At 46.1% G+C, this 24,908-nt stretch overlaps 1 protein-coding gene and 1 pseudogene across 1 annotated transcript; both read right to left on the bottom strand.

The window, feature by feature from the left end:
* Window positions 1-15,954: 15,954 nt before the first annotated feature.
* LOC125547089 lies at window positions 15,955-16,593 on the bottom strand (annotated as a pseudogene).
* Window positions 16,594-17,743: 1,150 nt separating this feature from the next.
* Window positions 17,744-18,394, bottom strand: LOC125547090 (E3 ubiquitin-protein ligase Os04g0590900-like). Its single transcript, XM_048711107.1, has one exon. The coding sequence runs from the start codon at window positions 18,392-18,394 to the stop codon at window positions 17,744-17,746; it is 651 nt and encodes a 216-aa protein (XP_048567064.1).
* Window positions 18,395-24,908: the final 6,514 nt, after the last annotated feature.

Below are 24,908 nucleotides of genomic sequence, written 5' to 3' on the forward strand. Positions count from 1 at the left end.
CTTGCAAGATTCAGAACCAACCCATTAGAGCCTTTTGATAAAGTGAATATCGGGATTAAATCCATCTTGGCTAGCCATGTCATACAATCGAAGAACTTGGTGAATGCTCTTGACCGTCACAACATCTGTAGTTGAGTATTCCTGTTTGCACAGCATGTTTGCACAGCACAAACAAGGAGACAGGAGAGCATGATTTTGCTTTAATAGCAGCCTCCTTTAACTCAACCTCCAGCTCTACTTGGATGAGTTCTGCCTGGAGTTCCATGATTCAATTCATGCGCCTTTTTCTGCAGTTTACCTGAAATGAAGCAAAGATTGCATCATTCAGCTAGCAAGAAGTACTTGCTCTTGTGAGCTGGCAGGTTCTTCTTTAGTATTTGCACTAAAATTGAGGAACATTAAGGTTGGTTGTCCGGCTCATGTAAGGTGCAACTATAATTTTCTTATCCTTTTGTGCAGTTCCACTAAAATAAAGTGCCATTGTGGTGACAGTGACGGCTCCATCTTGCAAACGCTAATAAAATGTTGCACGAGATTACCAGCAGAACTTGACGGAGATTTTGGAAACTCCAATCACCATTTTGTGCAGTTCCACCAAAATTGAGAGATGTTGCCCACGTGACATTTTAGTTGAACTGCACAAGACACTCATTCCAAAAAAAGTGTTTTCTGCAGTTCACCAAAAGATCACAATAGCAACAAGGTGAAATGGATATCCCTATCTGCACAAAAAGATAGAAAGTAAACAGTTGCTGGTCAATAAGAATATACGAAACATATACAAAATGAAAAGAAACATCTTAATTATGTTCATGGCAATCACACAAGGACAATAGAAATTTTAAAATGTCAGCGATGCTTCATGTTACCAGAAGCATTACGATCAACAATGAGATTCCTCAAATATGGGATTACTTTAATGGTGGCATTGCTTGTTTACCAGACACAGTAAATCAACAACAGCTAAAGAGTTGGTTTAAGGGCATGGGACCGTGGGGACACCAGGACACTCAGCAACGTAAAGGAGCAACTTACTTATCATACTGGGGAAAACAGCAGGAGTGCCATTGTACTATGTGAGTGCAGCAAATCTAATCCTGGAGACCTTTTACTATGTGAGGGCAGCAAATCTAATCCTGGAGACCTTTTACTATGTGAGGGAAGCAAATCTAATCCTGAGACCTTTTACTATGTGAGGGCAGCAAATCTAATCTTGGTGACCTTTTACTATGTGATGGCAGCAAATCTAATCCTGGACATACTCTGTTGACTTGTCCACCAGCCGCCACTTTCTATCCTTTTTTCAACCAATAATAGATCTGTTCCTTATCCAGTTTGTACTACATTTTCCCATTATTTCTCTGTTCAACCAAGAGACCGGTTGGGTATCCGGTCTCTACCACTTTCACCATATTATTTCCTCTTTGAATCAAGTCCTAGATTCATGCTACAACTTTCCCCCTTTCTTCGTTGTTTGAACAAAGCCCTAGATTCGAATGCATGAAGTAGCTTTACCTCTAATAATACTAAAAATTTAGGTGGCTTTGGAAGAGCTGATGGGAGTAGAAAAAGATGCAAATGCAGACACGTGGGGAGCTGGGGCAGTAGAGCAAGGCCGCTTTCGAAGAACTTATACCTGAGGGTCGCCGGGATGTCGGCGGCGGCAGGTCGGATATGCGGACAATACGGCAGGGAGGAAGAAGGGTCGGAGGACCTCCCGAGTCGGCCATGTGTCGGAGAGAACGGCACGGGCAGAGGATCGGGCCCCTCCGGCAGCTGTGGGTTTCCTCCCTCGACGGTGATGACCGCGTGAACGATGCACCTTTTAGTCCTCTATACACACCGGCCGAAGGGATCCGACCGGATCTATGACCAGCGGTGAGCAGAGAGAAAATGTCGCTACCGCTGTCTTGTTTATATCTGGAGAGAATGAGAGAATGAAGAGAGCAACCCTAGTAAAGCAAGCGCTCAAGCCCCTGCGTCCATATATAGTGGAGTGATTATCTTTTTTCTCTCCACAACAAGCGTTTCAATTTGTGTACGTGGCATTAAAGAAAAGAAACTCTCTATTTAAGGTGACTACTGTACGGCTCCTACTTACTACTAGTAGTACTACAGTATTGTTCACTTGTGCTCCCCACCCCTCCATTCATTGAACAACGCCACGGGTGAATAAACATACAGTAAGTACTGTATTTATATAGAACGAACAAGCTTGAACTGTTTTCGCGTAGTTAAAAGTTGAGGGAGGGGCTTTTTCCGGGCAATACACGCGGCAGTTTTCGGGTAGGGCCAGAAGACTATTTTAATTATTTTTTAAAACTTCGAGATGTCCACATAGCATGGAGCCGACCCCAATGATTTTAAGCTTACAGGCACGGTACACGCTATCCTAGACTACTATACACATGAAACTGCCACACGAGCGTCCGGGCTGCGCTTGGCTCTTCGCCTCTTCGGGAAGTCGAACAATGATGGAATACTACTACACTGGAGGAGTACTACAGTACGCTTCATGCCATCTGACACCGATTGAACTGCTGCATGTCCACCGCGTGCGGGAGGGAGAGCGTGTTGCGAAAGCTTCTCCTAGTCTTTCCAGCCACCACGCTCATGGGCGAGGGAGGGATGCTCCTGCCTTTGTGTATATGACAGGTGGGCCCTACAGGTGTGTGGCCAACCTGTCATACAGCCAAAGGCATGTGCAGTTAAGTCCGCGAAGGAGAGGATAATCAAACTTCTCGTTGATGTACTAGTTGACGTGACACATCAAAGCACTGCACTCGATATATTTCAATAATTTGCGTGTGTGACTCCCAGATGCAGAGGCCGGGAGTCATCATCCTCCTTTTCGAGAAAAAATAGACGTGTGTGTGAGAGGACGAGTGCGTGAGTGCACCTCTTCTCTTCCTGTATAACGTACTACTAAAGTCAGAGTACAAGTTTTTGTGGGTGGCACGATGGTGCGTGCGAGAAGTCCCGAGAGATAGGTTTAATGCATTAATTGCAATGCATGCATGCATAAAGTACATGCGTTGGTCAATTTTCTCTTAATACTTGCATGCAATGATTTAATGCACCTTGGAATCTGAACATGTGTTGGGGACAAACAAATTGAGCCTTATAAAATGGAAAAACTAAAATTTTGAGATAAGCCCTATAAAATCGGAAAGGAGGGAGTACAAAAGGAAGTACTCCATCCGAGAATAGTGTCGCACTTCAAAACTAGAACCGTTAATAAATTTTGAGCTTGCGTCTCGTCACATTCCAAATTACTCCATGCTATATTGAATTGCAAACCTGTTCACACCGATCACAACCTAAACGGTTTCCCACTTAGGAGCGTATTAGTACTCGGTTATAAATACTAGTATGCCAAGATGACTGCACATTCCTCCTCAACTCCTCATCCACAAAAACAAACAAGTCATTCAGCATCCTTCCCTTGCGTCTGCCATGGCCAGCGTGAGTTTTGGGTCGAGAGATTGCCACCAGGGAGAGGCGAGCATGGAAGCGGAAGCACGAGAGATGTCCCGCCTCGCTGCGAGAGCAGCCGACATGTCCCGCCGCGCGGAAATAGCAGCTTAGAGGTCCCGCCGTGCCACTAAAGCAGCACGGAGGTCCCGCCGCACCGTCGATGCAGCAGACTGGTCCGGCCGCATCGCGGAAGCAGCAGAGATGTCCCGCCGTGCCACAAATGCAGTAGAGATGTCCCGCCGCGCCATGGCGGCCTGGGAAAAATTCTCGCGGGCACGCGACGACTGTTACAGGCGCATGCATGCGATCTTCCATAGCCAGATGGATCAGATCTCTCGCTCGGCGAGGTTGCAAGATGACATGGTAGCCTTGTTTGAACAGGCTACCGGCGTCATCCGGCAACTAAGGGAGGGCAATGAGAGGCTCCGGGCCGAGCGCGACCTGCTGAGGGAGAAGATCGTCTGAAGTGCAGACCTGCAGGAGGAGACTAGTGCCTTGTTGAAGAAACTTATGGACGAGAATGACATGCTCCGCAACGAGCACCAAAGGCTGGTGGAGGAATCCGTGGATGTTCTCAAGCAGCGTCTTGAGGACACGAAAGAGCACATTGCCGCTCGCCGCGGAGACTAGTTTCCTGGTTTATTTTGATGTAATAATCGGTTTAGGATGTGGATTGTGTCGTCGGTTGTGAAATGTTGGGTTCTAGCGCGGATGTTTGGCCTTTGTTGGCCTCTTGGGATGTTGCAATTTCAATCTGGTAGCTTTTAGTCCTTCGTGTTAGGCTGGAGTTGTGCTGGACTTCTTGTGAATTGTGGTGGTTTTCAGTAATGAAAATCGGAAGGGGCAAGCCCTTCTTTGATCAAAAAAAATTTAATCGTCCTTATATATTCATCAGTCTTGCTATAAGTCGCAGTAGATGCTATATAGGTCCGTCGGATCTTACATCAAGATCCGTGCTTTCAGATTTTCTTTTTTCTCTCTTAAATCTCAGTCGAGTGAGACATAGCCACGCCATTAAACAGAGGCTCGGGCGCCATTAATGGAGACCTTGGGAGAGAGGTGGACGGCAGATAGAGGTCAAAGGGCTCTCCTCCCGATAAGCACGCGCAGGGGTCTGATCGCACGCCTCTCGTACTCAAATAGCTACCCTGCACGTCACCTCCTAGCTAATAAAAAAGGGGACGCGTGGCGGCACGTAAATGGTACTAGTAAGTAGAACACCCACAGTTTCAATAATACTTGCGTTTCCGATTGTAACATGACAGCACTTCTTCCAAAATGACTTTGTTGATTGTTAATGTGTGCGCCTTCGCAAATCGGACTGCAAATTTACCACAGCATGTTGGTGCCATGTCATGGCACCAAGCCAAGTTTCATTATTTTCATGCGTATTTTGGATTTACAGGAATTAAAAAACTAAGTTTCTCAATGTTTCCAACCCAGCCACGACGCCCAGAATTTTGAATTTCATTCCCATTTCTTGCATGGAACCTAGAAATTTACCCGATGACACACATGTGATGTTTCAACCAACTTTGGTGCACTAGAACATGTCCTTGTATTTCAAATTTGAATTATGCACACAAAGGTGACACGTTCCCTCCCAGAACCACGAGCCTTCTTGAGAGAAGCTCCGATTTGCAAGAAGCTTATACCAAAATTTGTTCCTATTCAGCCAATTTTTTTACCACGGCATGGTACTACCATGACATGACACCATGCCAAGTTTCATGATTTTAAAACCAAGTTTCTCAATGTTATCGACCGAGCCACGATTCCCAAATGTTTGAATTTTATTCTCATTTTTTGCATGGGACCTACTCCCTCCTTCCATCTATATAGGGCCTAATGTGTTTTTCAAGACAGCCTTTGACTATTGACAAGATTAATAGCACATGAGATGTATACTATGCAAATTATATTATTGGAAGCTCCTTTGACATACAAAATTGAAGGTATGCTTTGTGTAAGTTGCATGTCATATATTATTGCTCTAACGTTTGGTCAAAGTTAGCCTCGAAAAACGCATTAGGACCTATATGCATGAGAGGAGTCGACTTCGAGAGAACGTGTTTGTTCGAGAGACACCGAGGAAGACTACTATATATCGATGGTGCATGTAGGCGGGAATTAAACTAAGGGATGGTCTTATTGGTTTCGGGGATATAGGGGAAGAGTGAGAGATGGGGGGTAGCTAGAAGGAGATTGTTAAGTGTGAGTGTGTGTTTTACCCACCTAGGCGGAAGTTATGTGCACAAAAGAGGAGAACGATTCGATGTGGCGTTAGGATTGAGGGTAATTAACTACGTATGGAGACATAGAGACCCTGAACGTGCATGTGTGAGAGGTATACATGTATATGTGGGATGTGTGTGTGTGCGCGCGCGCATGATCGAGATAAAAGAAAGAATACATAAGTCATAAGATCAACGACATGGGAGAGACGGATCAGTATGACAATATGCATGCATGTGAGAATGCATGGAAGAAGTCCCGACAATTGAGCATGTGTTTTTGTCTTTAAGAGATAGTGGCGTGGGCTGGAGCATGCATCTATGGCGAGCAGAGGGAGTGAGGCGCAACGATTGTGCAAAGAGACCAACCTATAAATGCATATGTATGGAGAGACATATATAGTGTGGGTGATAGGAAGCAAGACTCCGTGCGAGAAAGAAATGTTGATAGAGAAACTACAGATAGATACAGAGATCGAGATGCTAGCTAGAGGGACATCCGCTAGTTTGGGTGTTGGAGATGACCGTCGGGTGGTTCAAAGGGTGAAATTATATATGTGTGTGAGAGGGCACTTGACTGCATGTAGAGAGAAACATATGTAGTGTGCGTGATAGGAATCAAGAGTGAGGGCGAGAAAGAAGGTTGATGGAGAAACAGATAAATAGAAAGATAAAGATGCTAGCTAGTGTGCGTTAGAGATAGGAGTCGAGTGGATCAGAAGGCTGGGTTATGTGTGTGGTGTGAGAGAGATAGAGAGAGGGTGCGTGTGAGTCACATGCAAACAGATATTAGAGAGAAATGAGATCCAGATAGACGGAGTTTTGTGTCTGCGAGAGAGAAAGATATTTCACAACGAGAGTGATAGCTAGAGAGACATACGAGGGAACGCAAGATATCTCTAGGGAGAGAGGGTGTGTGTGAGCGACATACAAGAGAACAATGGAGAAATATGAGACCCTGGGAGACAGAGTTTGTGTTTGTGTGTGAGAAAGAGATATTGATGAGGAAGAGTCGTAGGTTCTCATATCTAAGGAGCGAAAGACATCTCTGTATGAGGGGTGTGCGAGTGGCACACATGGGAATAGTAGAGAGAAATGAGACCCCGGGAGACAAAGTTTTGTGTTTGTGTGAGAGAAAGAGATTCCACATGGAGAATCATAGTTAGAGACACATAGCAGGGAGCGAGATATACTTATAGAGAGATAGAGTGATGAAGGTCGAGGGAGAGAGTACCGTCAGTGTGTTACGAAGATAAAAGATCATTGTCGACATACAGGTAGCACGAGATACCTGAGAGACGATGAACGCGTATAGGTCCAGAGAGATAGTCCTATATAAGCATGAGTGATAGCTATATGAGACGAATATCTGGATTAAAGGGGATTCAAATATTTAAACTGGAGATCACGACATCGATAATATCATAACGCAAATTGGTGTATCAAACATGCATATTCATTTGAATTTGGGCACACGTGTAATGTTATATAGTTTATCAATATTGGTGATCCATAAATTCTTCAATTACAAAAAATGCATGGTTTATATGCAATTAATGTCTAAACGGGATTACACTATATGTTGCGTGTGTGAAACACATTATACATGTTTGAGAAGTAAAAATACCGCATGAAACACACATTAATTGGAGACAGTTAGCGAGGAATGCATACATTGGATTTCAACATAAAGTGGTTTCAAATATTTGAAAATCCAAATTGATGGATACAACCTTATGAATCTGAGATCATGCCATTTGTAAACAATATTTATGTATAAATGGTGTTGTGCTTTTGAAAGTATATATAAAAAAATGATGTATATAGAATGTAATTCCAATTGAAAATGGATCCCGCCCGAAAAAATAGAATACAAACGGGATTCAAATTGAGTTGGCACGGTAAACGTGCACTCTGCAAAATTTGAACAAAGCGGGGAAAGTCGCAGTAACCGCCCGGAACCAAAATCTGCGAGATGGAAATCACTGCTGCCTATCCCTGCCACGCAAAGCCTATATGTTGGATTTCTATAGGTTTCGATAGGGGTAGGTTTGTAATTTCACCCAAACGTGACGTAGCCGCCTCACCCGGATTCATACACGGTGGGCGCCAAAACACAGTGTGTCCTCGGCCAATATCGACTCCCTCCCCGATTCATATTCATACACGGTGGGCGCCAAAAACAAACTCTTGTCGGCAAATATTCGGTGTATGCGAGATTATCGTCCTATCCCCGACCGACTAGTGTTGCTGTGATGTAGTAGAAATTTGAAACGGGGGCTAAGTTTGTAAATTTCCTCGCATTTGAGAAAAGCGTGCCCTGAATACATGGTTCGCCCCCTTCCTCTCTACCTCCCTTTTCCCCATTTGTACTCCGTGGGCGCCAAAACACCCTCTCCACCCCACCCTCCTCCGTCCGCCACCGTCCGCCACCCCATCCACCGCCGTCCTCCTCCACCATGCCGGAGCTGATACCCCGACGCCGTTGTCCATTACAAGAGATCGACCTCTCTCATCCACGGCTTCGGACCGGGATCCTTGCATCCCGTCCTCTCGCTTCATCCCCGCCGTCGTCCACCTTGCCGGCGCCGCTCCTACGACCGTCTCGTCCACGGCGCCCCACCGCCACCGTCTACCCTCCTAGATCTGCTTCCATGCCGCCGACAGCCATCGCTACCACAGCACCGTCAAATTCTCAGTAGATGCCTACACGGCGCCACACCAGAGGCGGTACTCTTTCGTATCTGCTCAACTTATTTATCGCAGCAAGAAAATATATCGCCACTGCTTTACTCTGATTTCTTGTCTAGGTTGCGAAATTGCCTTTGTCCGGTTTGCACCTTCAGATCCGCCATGGCACACTCAACACCATACTCGCAATGCTTATGGTTTTCCCCTTTTATATTCCACACTAGTTAAATCACAGTAGACTAAATTTCAAAATTGGGTCAGTCGATTTTTCAGAGCTCGTCGGAGTTCGCCGGTGCGATCAAAGGGGCTCGGGTGGTTGTGGGGCCTCGCCGAACGAAGAAAACTCGACGTGGGGGGGGGTGGGGGGGGGGGGGGGGGGGGCGGAGGAAGACAGACGGTGGGGGCCGGTGGTCCGGCCGGCGGCCCGTGCGGTGTTCTGTATGGGAAGAATCAGAGACGAGGAAGAAGAATGGTTAAGAGACGTAGGATCTTCATCCAACCGCCTGAAATGGTCGAGAGACAGTTAGGAGTTGCATTCTTAATGCGCTCTGGTTCATCATATGTGGGCACTGCGCAACCAACATTTTATTATCCAAAATCTGCTTGCTCTTCTTTACCATGTTCCTCTTTCCTTCTTCTTTAATATGTACTCTCTCCGTTCCTAAATACAAGTCTTTGTATAAATTCCACCATGGACTAGATATGGAGAAAAATGAGTGAATCTACACTCTAAAATGTACCTGGATACATCTGTATGTGATCCATAGTGGAAATCTCTACCAAGACTTATATTTTGGAACGGAGGGAGTATGATAGTAGTACAATATGTTCCTTGTACTGAAGATGAGCAGGGACATTTGCAGTGTAGAGGTCTATACGGTCGGTTGTGATGGACACTTTGAGCCTCTTTGATTCGTAGGATCTTGTAAACATGGGAATAGGATTTGTAGTGGCCTGCCCACTTGAATCCTATAAGAATAGCAAGGAAATGCGGGGAGTTGTGTCGCCTTTGAGAGTTACATTGATATTAACAGTGTCGCACCTTCACTTGAAGAGAGCTGGTATCCGAAGCCTTTCTAGCCATACCGGCAATACTAGCACATATATTCCAGCAAGTTCCACTTTGCTGATTTTACTCTGATGCTTAAGGTTTTCCCGTTATATCTACACTATGATCTGTGTAGCTGCTTTGTGTCGCACTAGCAGCAGTCCACTCTTGAAGCTAAACACTGCAATGACTTACAAAATTGGCACCAAGGCATTGAGTGCCATTCTGGATGCAATGAAACTCATACGCTCCCCACCTGTTGATTCTTGTTCAGAATATCATCCTAATGACTATTCTAACCTCGAGGAGTCAAAGGCAGATGGCCTGTCCTGTTCACCCATCAAGGTGGTTGTTCTAATTTGGCAATGTTTTATTGATTGCGGGTATCTTGCATATGTTGTCTTGCATTTCTTCTACTTTGTTGCACCGCCATCTGCTTAGTTTACTCATCATATATGTCGAGATGCCATGCCCATCCATTATCAATACATATTCCATATGTCATCATACCATGTTTTCCACTCAAATGTTGTTCTTGTGCATCAGACATCAAAAAGGAAGAGGGTGATTGCCGAACCTAAAGGAGCACCAGCAAAGTCCTTGAAAAACGTGGTGGTGCTGGAGAAATCAAACAGCACCCCACTTATATTGGTTGTACAACCAGTGACACAAAACGTAGGACCGACTCCAGCAGACTGTACCCATACTTCACTGGCCACGCCACTAGCCCCACCACACAGGACCTGCACTCCAGCAAAAGGTATACCGATTTCATTTGCCATAGCACTAGATGTACCATAGAAAAATCTCACTCCTGCAAAAAGTACAGCAAGTGCACTAGCCGAAGACCTATCCCAACTGCAGAGACGGCCAATTCCTGCAGATTGGAACCCCATTCCATTTATTTATAGTTTAAAAAACAATGATTTCAATGTTGTTAGGGACTACGTGCATATATTCCCATCATGGGAAGATTATTGTGAAGACAAACACCATTTTCACATATTCCTGTCCAACTTACGTGTAAGTGCTATTATTCATGGTTATTATTTTCCTATTTTCTACTGATTGAACACATGAATGATTTGCATTACATCGTTGTAACTAGGCGAGGGTCAATCTTGATAGTCATGACGAGTAAAGCTTGCTTGTGCTTTTCAAGGAAGCATTGCAGCAGTATCGGTGTTACCTGAGGAAATCACACTTTGATGGCAAGTCTATAAATGAATTCCTGGTGAAGTCTCCTGTGCTAAATTTAGAAGACATTGAATGGAAAAACGTTGTTATGCACTGGTCTCGTTCCCAGGATGAGGTACTGTCTATGAAATCACATGATAATTTGAACTTCTACTTTTCCGCATGTGCCTTTTTGCAGGAAATTCCAGTTTGACAAGAACGACAGGATATCTCAAATATGCTGTCCGCTGCTTTGCTCTTATTAGTACCTGTTGTCCTGTATTACTGTACTTGCATACATACCTAGTTCATTATGTGACAGCAGTATGCATGATAGCTTGCTTATCAATTGTTCGCTCCAAATTATCTGATCTGTATGAATGGTTACATTAGTGTAGAATATATCCAATGCCAATGTTTCTTTAGCTCTGCATTGTTCTTGTAAGTACATGCTGTCCTTTATCAGTGTACTTATAATGATAGGTAGTTGTTCATGTACCATCACTCTGCAGCTTATTTTCCTTTGCCCTCCATTTTCTACATATCAGATCTATATTTACTCTTATCATAAGGTTGGTACTGAAGAAGTTTAGCTCTGCATTGCTCTTGGCTGTACCTTTTGCCTGTATCGCTGCACTTACATTTATAGCTACTTGGTTATATAGCATCACTCTTCATCTTATCTTAAATATTCTCTATTTTTTCGTATATTATCACATCTATATATACTCTTAACAAAATGTGAATAAAGGCACTGCTTTTGAAGAAGATTATGTGGTAAACTTCTTGAATTGCCCCCCATCAGCATGGACAAGGCCTTTATAGAGCCTGTCTTCACCAATAATGTAAGTTTGTCCATCTCAAACCTTCAAACTTTTTTGTATATATTTGGTTAGGCATGACTGCAACAGCTGTTTATTTTTAGTGTTTGCATCAAATTGCTTGTTTAAAGTTTATTATATGTAGTTCATAAACAAAAGTTCGTCCTTTCTCAATTTAAGCTTTCAGTTGTACAACCAAGTTCCTTCTTCATACCATGTAAATTAAACTATACAGAGCAAGTGATCTTCTTTTGCACTGCATGTATACTTCTGTTCTTCATCTATAATCCAGTGGTGTGGTGAACCTACCCACTACAGCACAATGTCATATTCTGCAATGTCTTAACTATGAAAAATGTCATATTATTCTACTATTATTTAAACCGTCTCTTTATTTGCCAAACTGAAATTGTATAAATTGACAGCACACTAACCATTGATACTTATGAGTTCTTGATCTGTAATCCAGTGGTGTCGTGAAGCTGCCAACTCCTTCACAATGTCATTTCCTGCCATGTCTTGACCTGAACAATACCATATTGTGTTAATGCAAATTTAAACTGTGTCACTTTATTCGTCAGTAAGAAATGTGATGAATTGTCAGCACTGATACTTTTATGTGCAAAACCTGTCATCTATCTGCTTGTTTATCTTTCAGAGTGAGGAAGATATAAGTGTTGAACAAGCGTAGTCTCATCATCTTGCTCAGCTGCTTGCGCTGCAGCTCCCCAGCAGGGCTAACCATTCTTGAACTCTATTGAAGTGTTGTCGGTTTTGTATATTATTTTGTCGGCGTGTTTATTTGCACTGGTGGCGATCTTTGATGCCCAGTGTATGTAATATGCTGTCTGCTTGTGCTTTATTATCATTGTGACGAACTTTGATGCCCAGTGGATGTAATATGTCATAATTTCTTTATTGTATAGTATAGGTTTTTTCTTATTCACGATGCTGCAGTTATTTTACTGTATATATATCCTGTCTTCGCAGTTAACCGGCCAAACCGTAAAATTACGGTACATAATCAGGCCGTCATGCAATCATGATGTAGGTTGGGCCTGAAACATGCCGATCAGCTCACGGGCCGGCACCAGCCCGAAATGAACCCCGGCCCATGATTGTGCGAATCAAATAACGGGCTTTTAACAGGCCGAAAAATTGTCTCGGTCCTTGTTTGGCCCAATCAGATATCGGCTGCGAGTAGGCCGGATGCAAACCGGGCCATAGTTAGGCCCAACTATATGACGGGCTTTTAACAGGCTGAAATTAATATAGGGCCGAAATGTTAAACGGGCCCTTAACAGGCCAAAACTAATATCAGGCCGAATTACTAAGTAGGCCTTTAGCAAGTGGGCCCAAAAGCATAGTGTCCAGTTAACGGGCCAAATCTGATATGGGCCATAATTAGGCCCAAAACCTCTTAAAGGGCCGGACCTGATCTGGGCCGTAATTTGGCCCAGAACATGGTAGGCTTTTAACGGGCCGGATCACATATGGGCCACTATTAGGCCCGGAGCGTGGCAGGCCATTAATAGACCGTATCAAATATGGGCCCGCATTTGGCCCAAAACATGGCAGCCAGTTAACGGGTCGGCCTACTAGGGTCCTCAAAATCTTGTGGGCCTACAGCTGGGCTGGCCCATTAATGTCGGCAAAATCTCGTGGGCCTTTAGCTGGGCCGGCCCATAATGATCCGCAAGAATTTTGTGGGCCTTTAACTGGGCCGGCCTATTTTGGCACACAAAAATCTTGTGGGCCTGTACCTGGGCCGGCCCATTATGGCCCGCGAAATCTTGTGGGCCTTTAGCTGGGCCAGCCCATTATGGTCCGCAAAATCTCGTGGGCCTTTAGCTGGGCCGGCCCATTATGGTCCGCAAAATCTTGTGGGCCTTTAGTGGGTCGGCCCATTTAAACTTGTTGGGTTGTGCCACGTGTCGACGTATCATAGGCGCCTTCTGTCCAGTGAGTGGATGACCTCTGTCTCGACGATGAGCCGACACGTGTTTCTTCTAACTAATGATGATTTTACACGTGGAAAATCCCCATTGGTCGGGGCTGTTAACGGGTTATCGGATCCAAAACCCGACCCGATAGCTTAACGGCGTTCCGTTACGGTGGATGCCACGTGTCGGTCACCCTTGACGAAAGCACTTCTGTGACGCGTGATTTATCGTCATGGAAGTGGACACTTCCGTGATGATAATTTTGGTAATGTCATGGAACACTTCTACGATAGCACAGGTATGGCTATCTTGATTCTGTCATAAATTTGTCATGGATGTACATGCATGACAAAAAAAGTGACCTACTGTGATAAACACGTATCATCACGGAAGTGTATTTTTTTATAGTGTTAGCTCCAATATGGATGTGCTTGCGAATGCAATTAAGCGTCTAAATAATTCAAATAAATATCCGTCACCAGTACTATATGAACGTAGTCAACCTATTATCACATGAACATCAATATTACACACAGATTTTTCTTTCTGCTATCAAAAGTATGAAAATAGCACTTGCATGTATGTGGTCATCACCTCAAAAGGGACAGCGAAGATGGAAACACAATTTCTTCAATCATTAAGTACATTAGCACCTAATCTTAACATATAAAATTTAGATTATTGCAACATAACAAAGTAGACCTACGGTTTCCTAACCATAGACTTATTAATAAACATACCACATGAAATAACATACCACATGCTATGAATAATTACAGTGCAATTTTTTCTTAATTACCGTATTAAGAGCTTCTCGCTTGTAAATACTAATGGACGCAGCTAACATCGATACAACATCTTCAACCTACTCTTCTAAAAAAATTGTATAAATGTTGTATCTGTCATCTGAAATTGTTTCTAACCTCTAAGCACTAACATCGCATAGCTAATGACGAGCTAAAAGACTAACAAATTACCACCGTGCATGCACACAAAAATCCATGTATTTCAAAGCTCATACCTTGATCTTCAACTTCGTAGTTCACTTCGCTACGCAAATCCTACACCTGAAGCTCTAAATGACTCCTCCAAGTGCTGAAATAATGCCTAAAACAACATAAAATACACACTTAGGAACTAATCAAACATAACAAAAACATCATGCATGTGAATGAAACCAACAAAAATGGATAGATCTTATCTTAATCAATCTTTTCTTCAACTTCACCATCTTCGAAAACCAACTCTAAATCAGCCAAAATCACAAGTGAAAGTGGCTACCAAGTATTTCCTTCTATGTATTCTTGTAGACTTAGAGAGAGCAGAGAGGCAGTGAAGGCAACTAGAGATATTCGAGAGAGAGTGTATGCGCAGCCAGTTGTTTGTATATAAAGAAGAGGAGCACTGTATTGTTGGCGGAACGAGCTAGAACTCACCTACCGCAGCCTCGGATTCCAGCATCGCGGTGTCTCATCACACGCAGCAACTACAACGCTTTTGGGTGTGCGGTAGGAAGCGGAAATCATGCAGGCGGGAATCTGATTCCAAATTACAAGGCATCGGTGTCACCTCCGCTGCATAAAGCCAAACAAAGCGGAAATCACGCTCTTGGGTGCTGTCACCTCAGCTGCAGCAGCAATTTTCGAGAGCATGGGAATGAGCGCCATCTGCCACGGTGTCAATGTCGGCTAGCGGTGCCGCCAGCTGTGGTGGGGGCCTGGCCCGCACCTCGCCTTTCGTGCATCTGCTTTTCTCGGCCTGTGAGTGACATGGGCAGCAGCGGTCGCCTTGCCAGGTGGTAGCATGGCCCACCAGGCCTGGCCCGTTACGTCCCGGCTGCTGCCGTTGTACCTAATCCGTTATACCCCGCGCGGGCGCCTCCTGTTGTGGCGGCAGGGCCCGCCGCCTCCTGGCGTGGTGGCAGGTGCCACGTGTCGCCTGTCGCCACGGCCTAGGGGGTCCTTTTTGTCAAATATATCCACGGGTAGTCCTTTTTGACAATTATGTTGGCCAGGGGGTCCTTTTGGACAAAAAATCGGAGGTGGAAGGCAGCGAGAAGGGCGGCGAGGAGAACGAGATTGACGTCGAGGAGTGGTGGATCGTCTTCCCCGACGACGGCACCGGCCCGGACCCAGCTCTTACCGAGGGTGGCCTGACGAGGAAGGATTGGCTCGACCTCCACTTCAGTCGTTGAATTTGAGTAGTTTTTAGTGTAGATTAGTTTAGGTTTACATTTATGTTGAATGTTCGGTTGTCAAGACTATTTATGTTGAACTTATGTTTAAATGCATGCAAATTTCATTGAAATTAGATTAAATTTATGCAAATTTATTGTGTTACTCCGCTAGGTTTAAGGGATTGGCTAGAATCGACCAAAATTTAGTGGAGTTTAAATACTCCACTAAAGTTTACTCGGCTGGATACTCCGCTATCTTTTAGAGATTGATCGGAAATGCCTTTACATGCTTGTGACCAGAGAAGCCTCACTCGCATGCAGTAGTACATTCACGTCTTTGAGTTCTCTTCGCTCAGTTTACATCTCATCACCAGCGTCACTCATACGTTCATACCATTTGCATTTCGGCCGGTAACGGTGCGAAGACGACGCACCGGCACACCGGCCACCGGGCACGTCGAGTGCTCATGCAGCCACTGGTCGATGCACTGCTGGTGAAACATGTGCAGGCACGCCGGCATCCGCTTCACCGCTTCCGCCTTCTCCACCTTCCCGAGGCAGATCACACACTCCAACCCATCGCTGCCTTCCGGCTGCTCGTATGCCGGGATGTGGGATGCCATACGCCGTCACCACCCGCGCGCCACCATGCACCGGTGGCTCCCAAGCAAGCGTGGGCATGTGACTCGGTGTCTGGTCCAGAAACTGTGGCAGAGCGCTGCCGCGGCTGCCGACGCTTCAGCGGGCGCGCGCGCACCGGCATGGCAAGCCGGCCCGCGCCACGGAGTGCCCCGGTGGCGGAGGCCAAGCACCAACGCAGCGCCGACCACTGGAAGAGGCTGCCACAGGCGGCCGTGTACAAGCAGGCCGTGAGGCTGACCGACAAGACGAGGTAGACGGAGGCCTCGACGATGGAGCCCTTACTGTGGGGCTCCCGCGCCAGCTGAACGAACGCGTAGACCATCATGGCCGTGGCGCCGATGCAGACGGTGTTGGTGATGGCCAGCAAGAGGCAATCCAACGCCATGGCATCTGGTCTCTTGATTGACCGTAGAACTAGCTAGCTATACCTACGTAGCTATCCTACGTAAACTAACGTAACAGCTTAGGTGTCTTTTTTCTGTTGGAGGAAATTAGGGGAGAGACCCCACCCAGTTGAAATTAAGGGCGGAGGGATTAGTACTTAGTTACGTAACAGTACGTAGGTTCTTTCGTAAGTGTAGCATTTTTGATAGGCCACTGCCTCCCTCTATACTGACTCAGTTTCTCAGGAATTTCGAAGTGTTTTGCGGGCTTAATCGCCTCGTCAAGTCTTCATCGCGCAAGAGTTCCAATGCGACAGGCGACGAAACAAGCAACGAGCCATTGAGCCAACCATAGGAGGAACCGCGAGACAACTAACCGAGCGGTTGTTGTATAGTACGGTTAAATGTGTATAGATATGTAATACTCCATATATTTGTAAATACATACTTCCTCCGTCCTTGCAAAAGTGTACTTCCAGCTTGTTGAAGGATCAAATTATTTTAAAGTTTGACCGAGTTTGTGCAAAAATATGTGAATGTTTGTGAAATCAAATAGGTATATGACGAAAATATGTTTTATCATGAATCTAATGCTACTAATTTAATGGCATAAATGTTGGTCTATTATTATATAAATACGGTCAAACATAAAATAATTTGACTTTCCAAACAAAGTTGGAAGTACATTTTTTAAAGATCGAAGGGAGTATCTTAATATGGTCGGCAGATTTCTACGGCGACCGTATACATTTAGAATGCTGCAACGGCTGTTTTGCATGCAACGCTGGGCCTTAAGTTACCTCCTTTATTTTTATATCCATACAAACAATTCACGTACGGTTGGTCAGCCAGTCTGTAGAGGGAGTGAAGATAATCCTAAGTCAAGTGCTTTCGGTCAATCCTAGGTTCCCAGTATATGCCGGTGAGATGCCATCCCCACTTGCACATCCATGAAATAAATAGATTGCAGGTTTTCCCCATGTTACATTGCCCTTTGGGTTTGGATTGTTGCGGTTTCCAAAAGACAATGTGCAGTTACATGCTTCTGACCAGAGAAGCCTCACTCAATAATTACTAACACTGATGTAGTACTTTCACGTCTTTGAGTTCTCTGCCCTCAGTTATCTCTAATCACCAGCGTCACCCATGCGGTCATACCATTTGGGCCGGCAACGGCACGAAGAGGTTGCACCGGCAGACCGGGCACGTCCAGTGCTCATGCAGCCACCGGTCGATGCACTGCTGGTGGAACATGTGTAGGCACACCGGCAGCCGCTTCACCGTGTCCCCTTTCTCCACCTCCCCGAGGCAGACCGCGCACTCCGATCCGCCACCACCCTCCGGTTGCTCGTATGCCGGGATGTCATACGCTGTCGCCACCCACGCGCCGCCATGCACCGGTGGCTCCCGGGCGAGCACGGGCATATGACTCGATGTCTGGTCCAGAAACTGCGGCAGAGCGCTGCCGCTGCCGCCGCCGCCGCTTCCGCGCCGTAGCCTGGCGCCCGCACACCGGCACGAAAGGCAGAGAAGCCGGCCCGCGCCACGGAGAGCCCCGGAGGCGGAGGCCAGGCATGGACGCACCGCCGACTGCGAGAAGGTGAAGCAGCACAAGACCGTGCACGTAACAGCGAAGAAGATGACGCAGAAGATGAGTAAGAACGAGGACTTGACGATGGAGCCCATGCTGTGGGGCCTCCGCACCTGGTCGATGAAAATGCTGACCATCACGGCCGTGCTGCCGATGCACACGATGTAGAACATGGCCAGCAAGAACGCGTTGACGAAGCAACCTATGGACATGGCCTCTCGTGTATTGAACTCTTGATTTGACCGTAGAACTGGCTAGCTAATTAAGCCATTCTCAGGAATTTCGAAGTCCTTGCGGGCTTAATAATCGCCTCGTGAAGTCTTCATTGCGCAAGAGTTCCAATGTGTATAGACGAAGCAAGCAACGAGCCAACGAGCCAACATATGAGGAACCGAGGAAGAGATAACTAATTTTTTTTAACACATTATTACAGACGCAAACGCTCATATATATATATATATATATATATATATATATATAGGCGAAGTATCAAGTGAAAACGCTTATTCAGTAAAAACTGAAAACTATCATCGTATGCCATCTGATTAAGGATGTACGGTGCACAGCAAAGGTGGGAATCCAACTAGCCACTTAATCACAGTTTTGCAGCTAACCCCCTGCACTTACGTCCTAGCTTAATAACGATTCAGCAGAAAGAAAGGAAAACGAATCGTGCTTTATCTGTGCCGCCATGGAGTCTAGACCTGCGCCGCCGCCGATCGCCAGGTGCCCTAGCTCTCCGACGACAACCCCGTCCAACAACACTAGCCCTCCACCGGCCTCGACCGTGATCCCCTGCCCTCTGCCAGCCTTGTCCGTGATCCCACGCCCTCCGCCGGCCATGGCCGTGAGCCATTGCTCTATGCCGGTTGCGACTCGCCTTCCAGAGCATGCATCACTACCGCTCGTTATAAGCAATGGTGTCACCGATCCTCTGTCCCCTGCCATTAACCTGCCTCCTACACAGGTAAGCAATATAATTTTTTTGATGATTATTTTTCTTCCTCCATTGATACAAACTGTTGACGCCAATGCCATGGTTGTTTCTTTTAGCTTGGTGGTGATTTGATTTTGCAAACCCATAATTGCAATGAGGGCGGCCGCCATGATATGGAAATGCATCCTCCCCCAATCAATATGGATAGCTTCAGCACACCAAAAAAAAGAGCTATGGACGTCCCAATTTGTGTGAGTAACATTATCACCACAACTTGGTTCAAATTCCACTAACAAATAGTAACTTATATGACTAATGTGTTTTGTAATGTTTAGATTTCATCATGCACACCCATATGCGATGAGAACTTAAAGCCAACTGTAGGAATGACATTCGACAGTATGGAAGCAGTCGGGGAGTTTTACAAGGCTTATGCACACAACGTTGGGTTTTCAGTTCGAATTGGACAGAACAAGACGAAAGATAATGTGATAGTCTGGAGGCGTTTCCTTTGTGCATAATCAGGATTCCGAACAAAGAAGGAGGATGAACCCAAGATGGATTTGAATAGAGAGAAGAAAAGAACACATGCAAGAAAGATCACTAGATGTGGTTGTGAAGCCATGATAACTGTGAAGCATATGAAGGATGGCAAATACTCAGTATCATTTTTTCATGAAGAACACACCCATGAGTTTGTCACTCCTAGGAAGCAACATTTAATCAAATCTAACAGAAAAGTCACTGAACAGAACAGGGGATGTTGTCTTGTGAGGTGAAAAATAGACAGTCAGTCAATAGTGCAATTGCTGATGGCATGGACCATCTAATTAATCAAATGCACCCATCTGAGAGTGAGAGGCCCCTCTATCCTGAATTCGTCGCAGACAATACCGCGGAAATTTGAGCTCATCATAGACACAAACAAGACATATTTCTAGAACCAATTCACATTCATGTAGTAAATCTACAATTTGAGTATGTACAGAAATACCAAAAGACCAAAGATTTCTTGTATAACCACACCTATTCAAATATTTTCTGTACATCTACTTTCATTCAGATGCAGCAAAACAACAAGGATTTCTCTGTACTATACATCACATTCATTTAGTTACAGCAAAACACCATTCATCATTCAGATACAGAAACAACAGCTTTGAAGGGCAAGCCGCCGGGAAGGCTGGGCCGCTGATGAAGGCTGGGCTGCCGAGGTCGCCGTTCACCCCTCGCATGGGCCAGTACCAGTTCGCCTGGGGGCAACGCCAGGAAGGCTGGGCCCCCGAGATCGCCGTGGCACGGGACCATCACGGTGGCCGTCAGGTCGCCGTTGCGTGGGGCTACCGCCGCCGCCTCCAGCGCGTGTAGGCACTGCCGATTAGCGGTCGCGCCGGGGCCGCGGGCTCCGAGTCGCCGTCGACAAAGGAGCGGCGCTGCAGTCTGTCGCCGTTGAATTGCCGCCGCCTCCATGTCTCTCTCGCACGGATTGATTTGTGTTTTTTTTTTGAATCGTTACCAGGCTAGGACGTAAGTGCAGGGGGTTAGCTGTAAAGCTGTGACTAAGTGGCTAGTTAGATTCCCACATTTGTTGTGCACCGTACATCTTTGATCAGATGGCGTACGACAATAGTTTTCAGTTTTTACTGAATAGGGGTTTTCACTTGATACTTCGCCTATATATATATATATATATACACACACACACACACACACACTTACTTTTATGAATGCACACACAAACACCCTGCCTTTATGAACACCTTCGAGAGACTGAGCCGGCATATCATCTTGAGATTTTACGAAGTCATCGTAGACGACTCGCAGTCGACGGGAACATCTTCTTCCACTGAAAATGCATCGCCGAAAATTCTAAAATAAATTCAAGATAAATGCGAGTACCGGGACTTGAAACCTGGCGGGGATACCACTTTTTATTTAGCCATCCAATCATAGGTTGATTTGCAGAAAAAGATAACGAAGCGGTTGTTATTGTATCGTCTAATTAAATTATTTTAATACATATGTATATAAAAATATTCCATATATACGTACTCCCTTCTAAAGAACTATAAAAGCGTGATCTAAACTCTCTTATATTTCTTACAAAGGAAGTACATGTGTTAGATTTCTTATAATACGGCCGTATACATTTAGAATGTAGTGCAGAGGCTGTTTTGCTTACAACGCTGGGAGCCTGGGACCTTAGCTTACCCTTCGTTTTCATTCCAATATATAATCTCATTGAAATCATCAAAAACTATCCATGGAGGGATCGAAGAGTCAAGTGCTTTCGGCCACCTCTAGGTTTTTCGTATATGCCGGTGCCATCCCCTCTAGGTTCTAGTTTTTTTTTTTTGGAAAAGGAGGTCAAAATGCCCGGTCTCTCCATCAATTGATATATGCATTCATTTTATTAATTACTAGATAATTATCCGTGCATCACAATGGAGACATTGCCAATACATTTTAGAAGCATTGCCAACTTTTTCTTCTACACTACTATCTACACTACTATTAATTTACACTTCTATAAAGGTTAATTTTTTGTGCTGGAATTTCAGAGGGCTAAATGACCCGGACAGACGTGCGACTGTGCACGAGACGATCGCCTCCACCTCATGACACATCGTCTGCCTTCAGGAGTCCAAGATGGAAAGCATCGACCAATACGTCGCCTCCTACCTTGGTGGTAATAGACTCCGTAGCTTTGCTCAGCGTCCGGCCACTGGATCCAGAGGGGGCCTCCTCATGCTCTGGGATGATAGTGTCGTTCGCATATCCGATGTCCACATCACTGAGTTCTGCCTTTCCGCAACGGTCAACGTCATTCATTCCGATACCCCTTTCAAGATCACTAGTGTCTATGGTCCAACGGCATCCAACAGAAAGGATTATTTCTTCAGTGAGTTGATCGCTCAAAAACCCATCAATGGCACTAAATGGATTGTCATGGGCGACTTCAACCAGATTTACCGAGCACGAGATAAAAATAACAGGAACATCAATCGCAGCCGCCTCAACCGCTTCCGTGCTACACTAGACACTTGTGAACTAAAAGAGATCCACCTCCAGAACAGACGCTTCACTTGGAGTAACGAGCGTCAAAACCCTACTCTGTGCAAGCTGGACTCGGTTTTCTGCAACGCCGACTGGGACATGCATTTTGATTCTCATGTGCTTCACGCCATTTCTTCTTCGCTATCAGACCATTGCCCCCTTCTCCTTGCTGATGACAGGGGACCAAAGCGACCAAGATGCTTCAGATTTGAGAATTTCTGGTCCTGTATCCTAGTATTTTTTGACACCGTGTCCAAGGCTTGGGAGGAGCCGTGTGTCCACACGGAGCCATACCAACGGCTTTTCCATAAGCTCAAGCAAACGGGGCGTCATTTGTCTAAATGGAGTAACAGACTCTTCTCCAAGGCAAAGTTGCATCTTCATGCGGCCCTCCTCGTCATCCTTCGTCTTGACGTTGCCCAAGAGATGCGCGTCCTTTCGGTGGGAGAAAGGGAACTTCGGGCTCGACTCAAGCGTCGTGTCGTCAGCCTGGCAGCGGTTGAGAGGGCGCGCAAAAAGCAATGTGCTCGCATTGCTAACATCAAGGAGGGAGACGCCAATACCAAATTTTTCCACCTCAGGGTCAACTCAAGGCGAAGAAAGAATCACATCCACAGGCTCAAGAAGAATTCTGGATGGATCACGGGCCATGAGGAAAAAGAGGAAATTATCCATGACCACTTTGCGAGCAGTCTGGGAGGGGGACAACCCAGATCGATGGATCTAAACTGGGAGAACCTGAACCTTAGGGTGGTTGACCTCACTGGCATTGACGACAACATCACTAAAGACGAGGTCAAAGCGGCCATTGATCTTATGCCGGGCGACAAGGCCCCGGGACCGGATGGATTCACGGGAAGCTTCTTCAAGAAATGTTGGCACATTATCAAAGTTGATGTAATGAGAGTCATTCACCAGTTCAGTAGCCTCCAAACGACAAATCTTCACTAGCTCAACTCGGCCAACATTGTGCTCATACCAAAGAAGGATGGGGCGGAGGAGATCGGGGATTTCCGCCCCATTAGCCTCATCCATGCTATTGCTAAAATCATCGCCAAGGTGTTGGCGTCCCGCCTTTTCCCTTTCATGAACAACCTTGTCTCCACTGCGCAGAGTGCTTTCATCAAGAAACGAAGCATCCATGACAACTTCATGTACGTGAGAAACCTCGCGCGACGCCTACACAGAAACAAAACTCCATCCTTGCTCTTCAAGTTGGATATCCGGAAGGCCTTTGACTCGGTACGATGGGAGTACATCCTTGACCTACTCCGTCGGTTGGGATTTCCGTACCGCTTTCGGGATTGGGTGGCAGCCCTCTTATGCACGTCCTCTTCGCGCGTCCTCCTCAATGGTATTGCCGGGGCCGCCATCTGCCATGGTCGAGGGCTCAGACAAGGGGACCCCCTTTCACCCCTACTCTTTGTCCTCGCGATCGACCCCTTGCAGCAGCTCCTCGACATTGCCACAAGTCACAACCTGCTGTAGAAAATCCGAGGGCGTGGATCTACTGTTCGTACCTCCCTGTATGCCGACGATGCATCGATCTTCATCTCCCCCTCACGGGAAGACGTGGCCAACCTTGCGGCCATCCTTAGTGCCTTTGGAGGGGTCACCGGTCTGTCCACCAACTTTCAGAAGAGCTCTGTTGTCGCAATTCGCTGTGGCAACCTAAACCTTGACGACATACTCCACAGTCTGCCCGCCTCACGAACTTCTTTCCCATTGAAGTACCTGGGACTCCCATTATCGATCTGGCAGCTGAAAAGGGTGGACTTCCAACACCTTGAGGATAAGGTGGCTGCGAGGCTTCCTCCATGACAAGGGAGAAACATCACCACAATAGGCCGGGCGGCCTTGGTCAAATCGGTCCTCACTTCACAAGTCGTCTACCACATCACATCCCTGAACATTCCCGCCGGCGTGCTACACAATGTCAATAGAATTGAGCGTGCTTTCCTGTGGTCAGCTCAGAGTCAAACTTCAGGTGCAAAATGCAAGGTCAACTGGGAGACTGTTTGCCACCCTACGCATCTCGGCGGGCTTGGAGTGCTGCAATTGGGGAAATTTGCAAGAGCTCTAAGGTTGAGATGGCCGTGGGTGGAGTGGAAGGACCCGACTAGACTATGGGTGGGATTAGGAAACCCGTGCTCTGAGGTGGATATGGACCTCTTCTACGCCTCCACCGTCATTACCGTGGAAAATGGAGGGAAGACGCCCTTCTGGGAGGCACCATGGATGAGAGGGAAAAAACCCAAGGATATCGCCCCCCTCATCTTCACAGCCTCCAAGCGAAGGAAGTGTGTGGTGAGGGATGCTCTGCGAGACAATGCTTGGGTGCACAAGATCGATCCTTCCATCAACCTAACGATCAACCACATTGTGGAGTTTGTGGACCTTTGGGTCCACTTGGAGCAATTCCAGCTTTCACCGGACATTGATGACGACATATCCTAGAAATTTGAGGCCAACGGTGAGTATTCGGCGGCCTCTGCTTATAGGATCGAGTTCTTGGGCTCCACGACGACAACCATGAACAAGACTATTTGGAAGGTTTGGGCACCTCCCAAGGTCAAGTTCTTCTCTTGGCTAGCAATTCAAAACAGGATATGGACGGCGGATAGATTGGAGAAGCGAGGTTGGGAGAATTGCGGCCTATGCACCCTCTGCAGAAGGGCAAACGAGACGTCCGCGCACCTCTTCTTTCGGTGCAGATTCACCTTGCGCGTATG

Source organism: Triticum urartu, chromosome 3 (assembly GCF_003073215.2).
Source record: "Triticum urartu cultivar G1812 chromosome 3, Tu2.1, whole genome shotgun sequence".
Taxonomy (NCBI): Eukaryota; Viridiplantae; Streptophyta; class Magnoliopsida; order Poales; family Poaceae; genus Triticum; species Triticum urartu.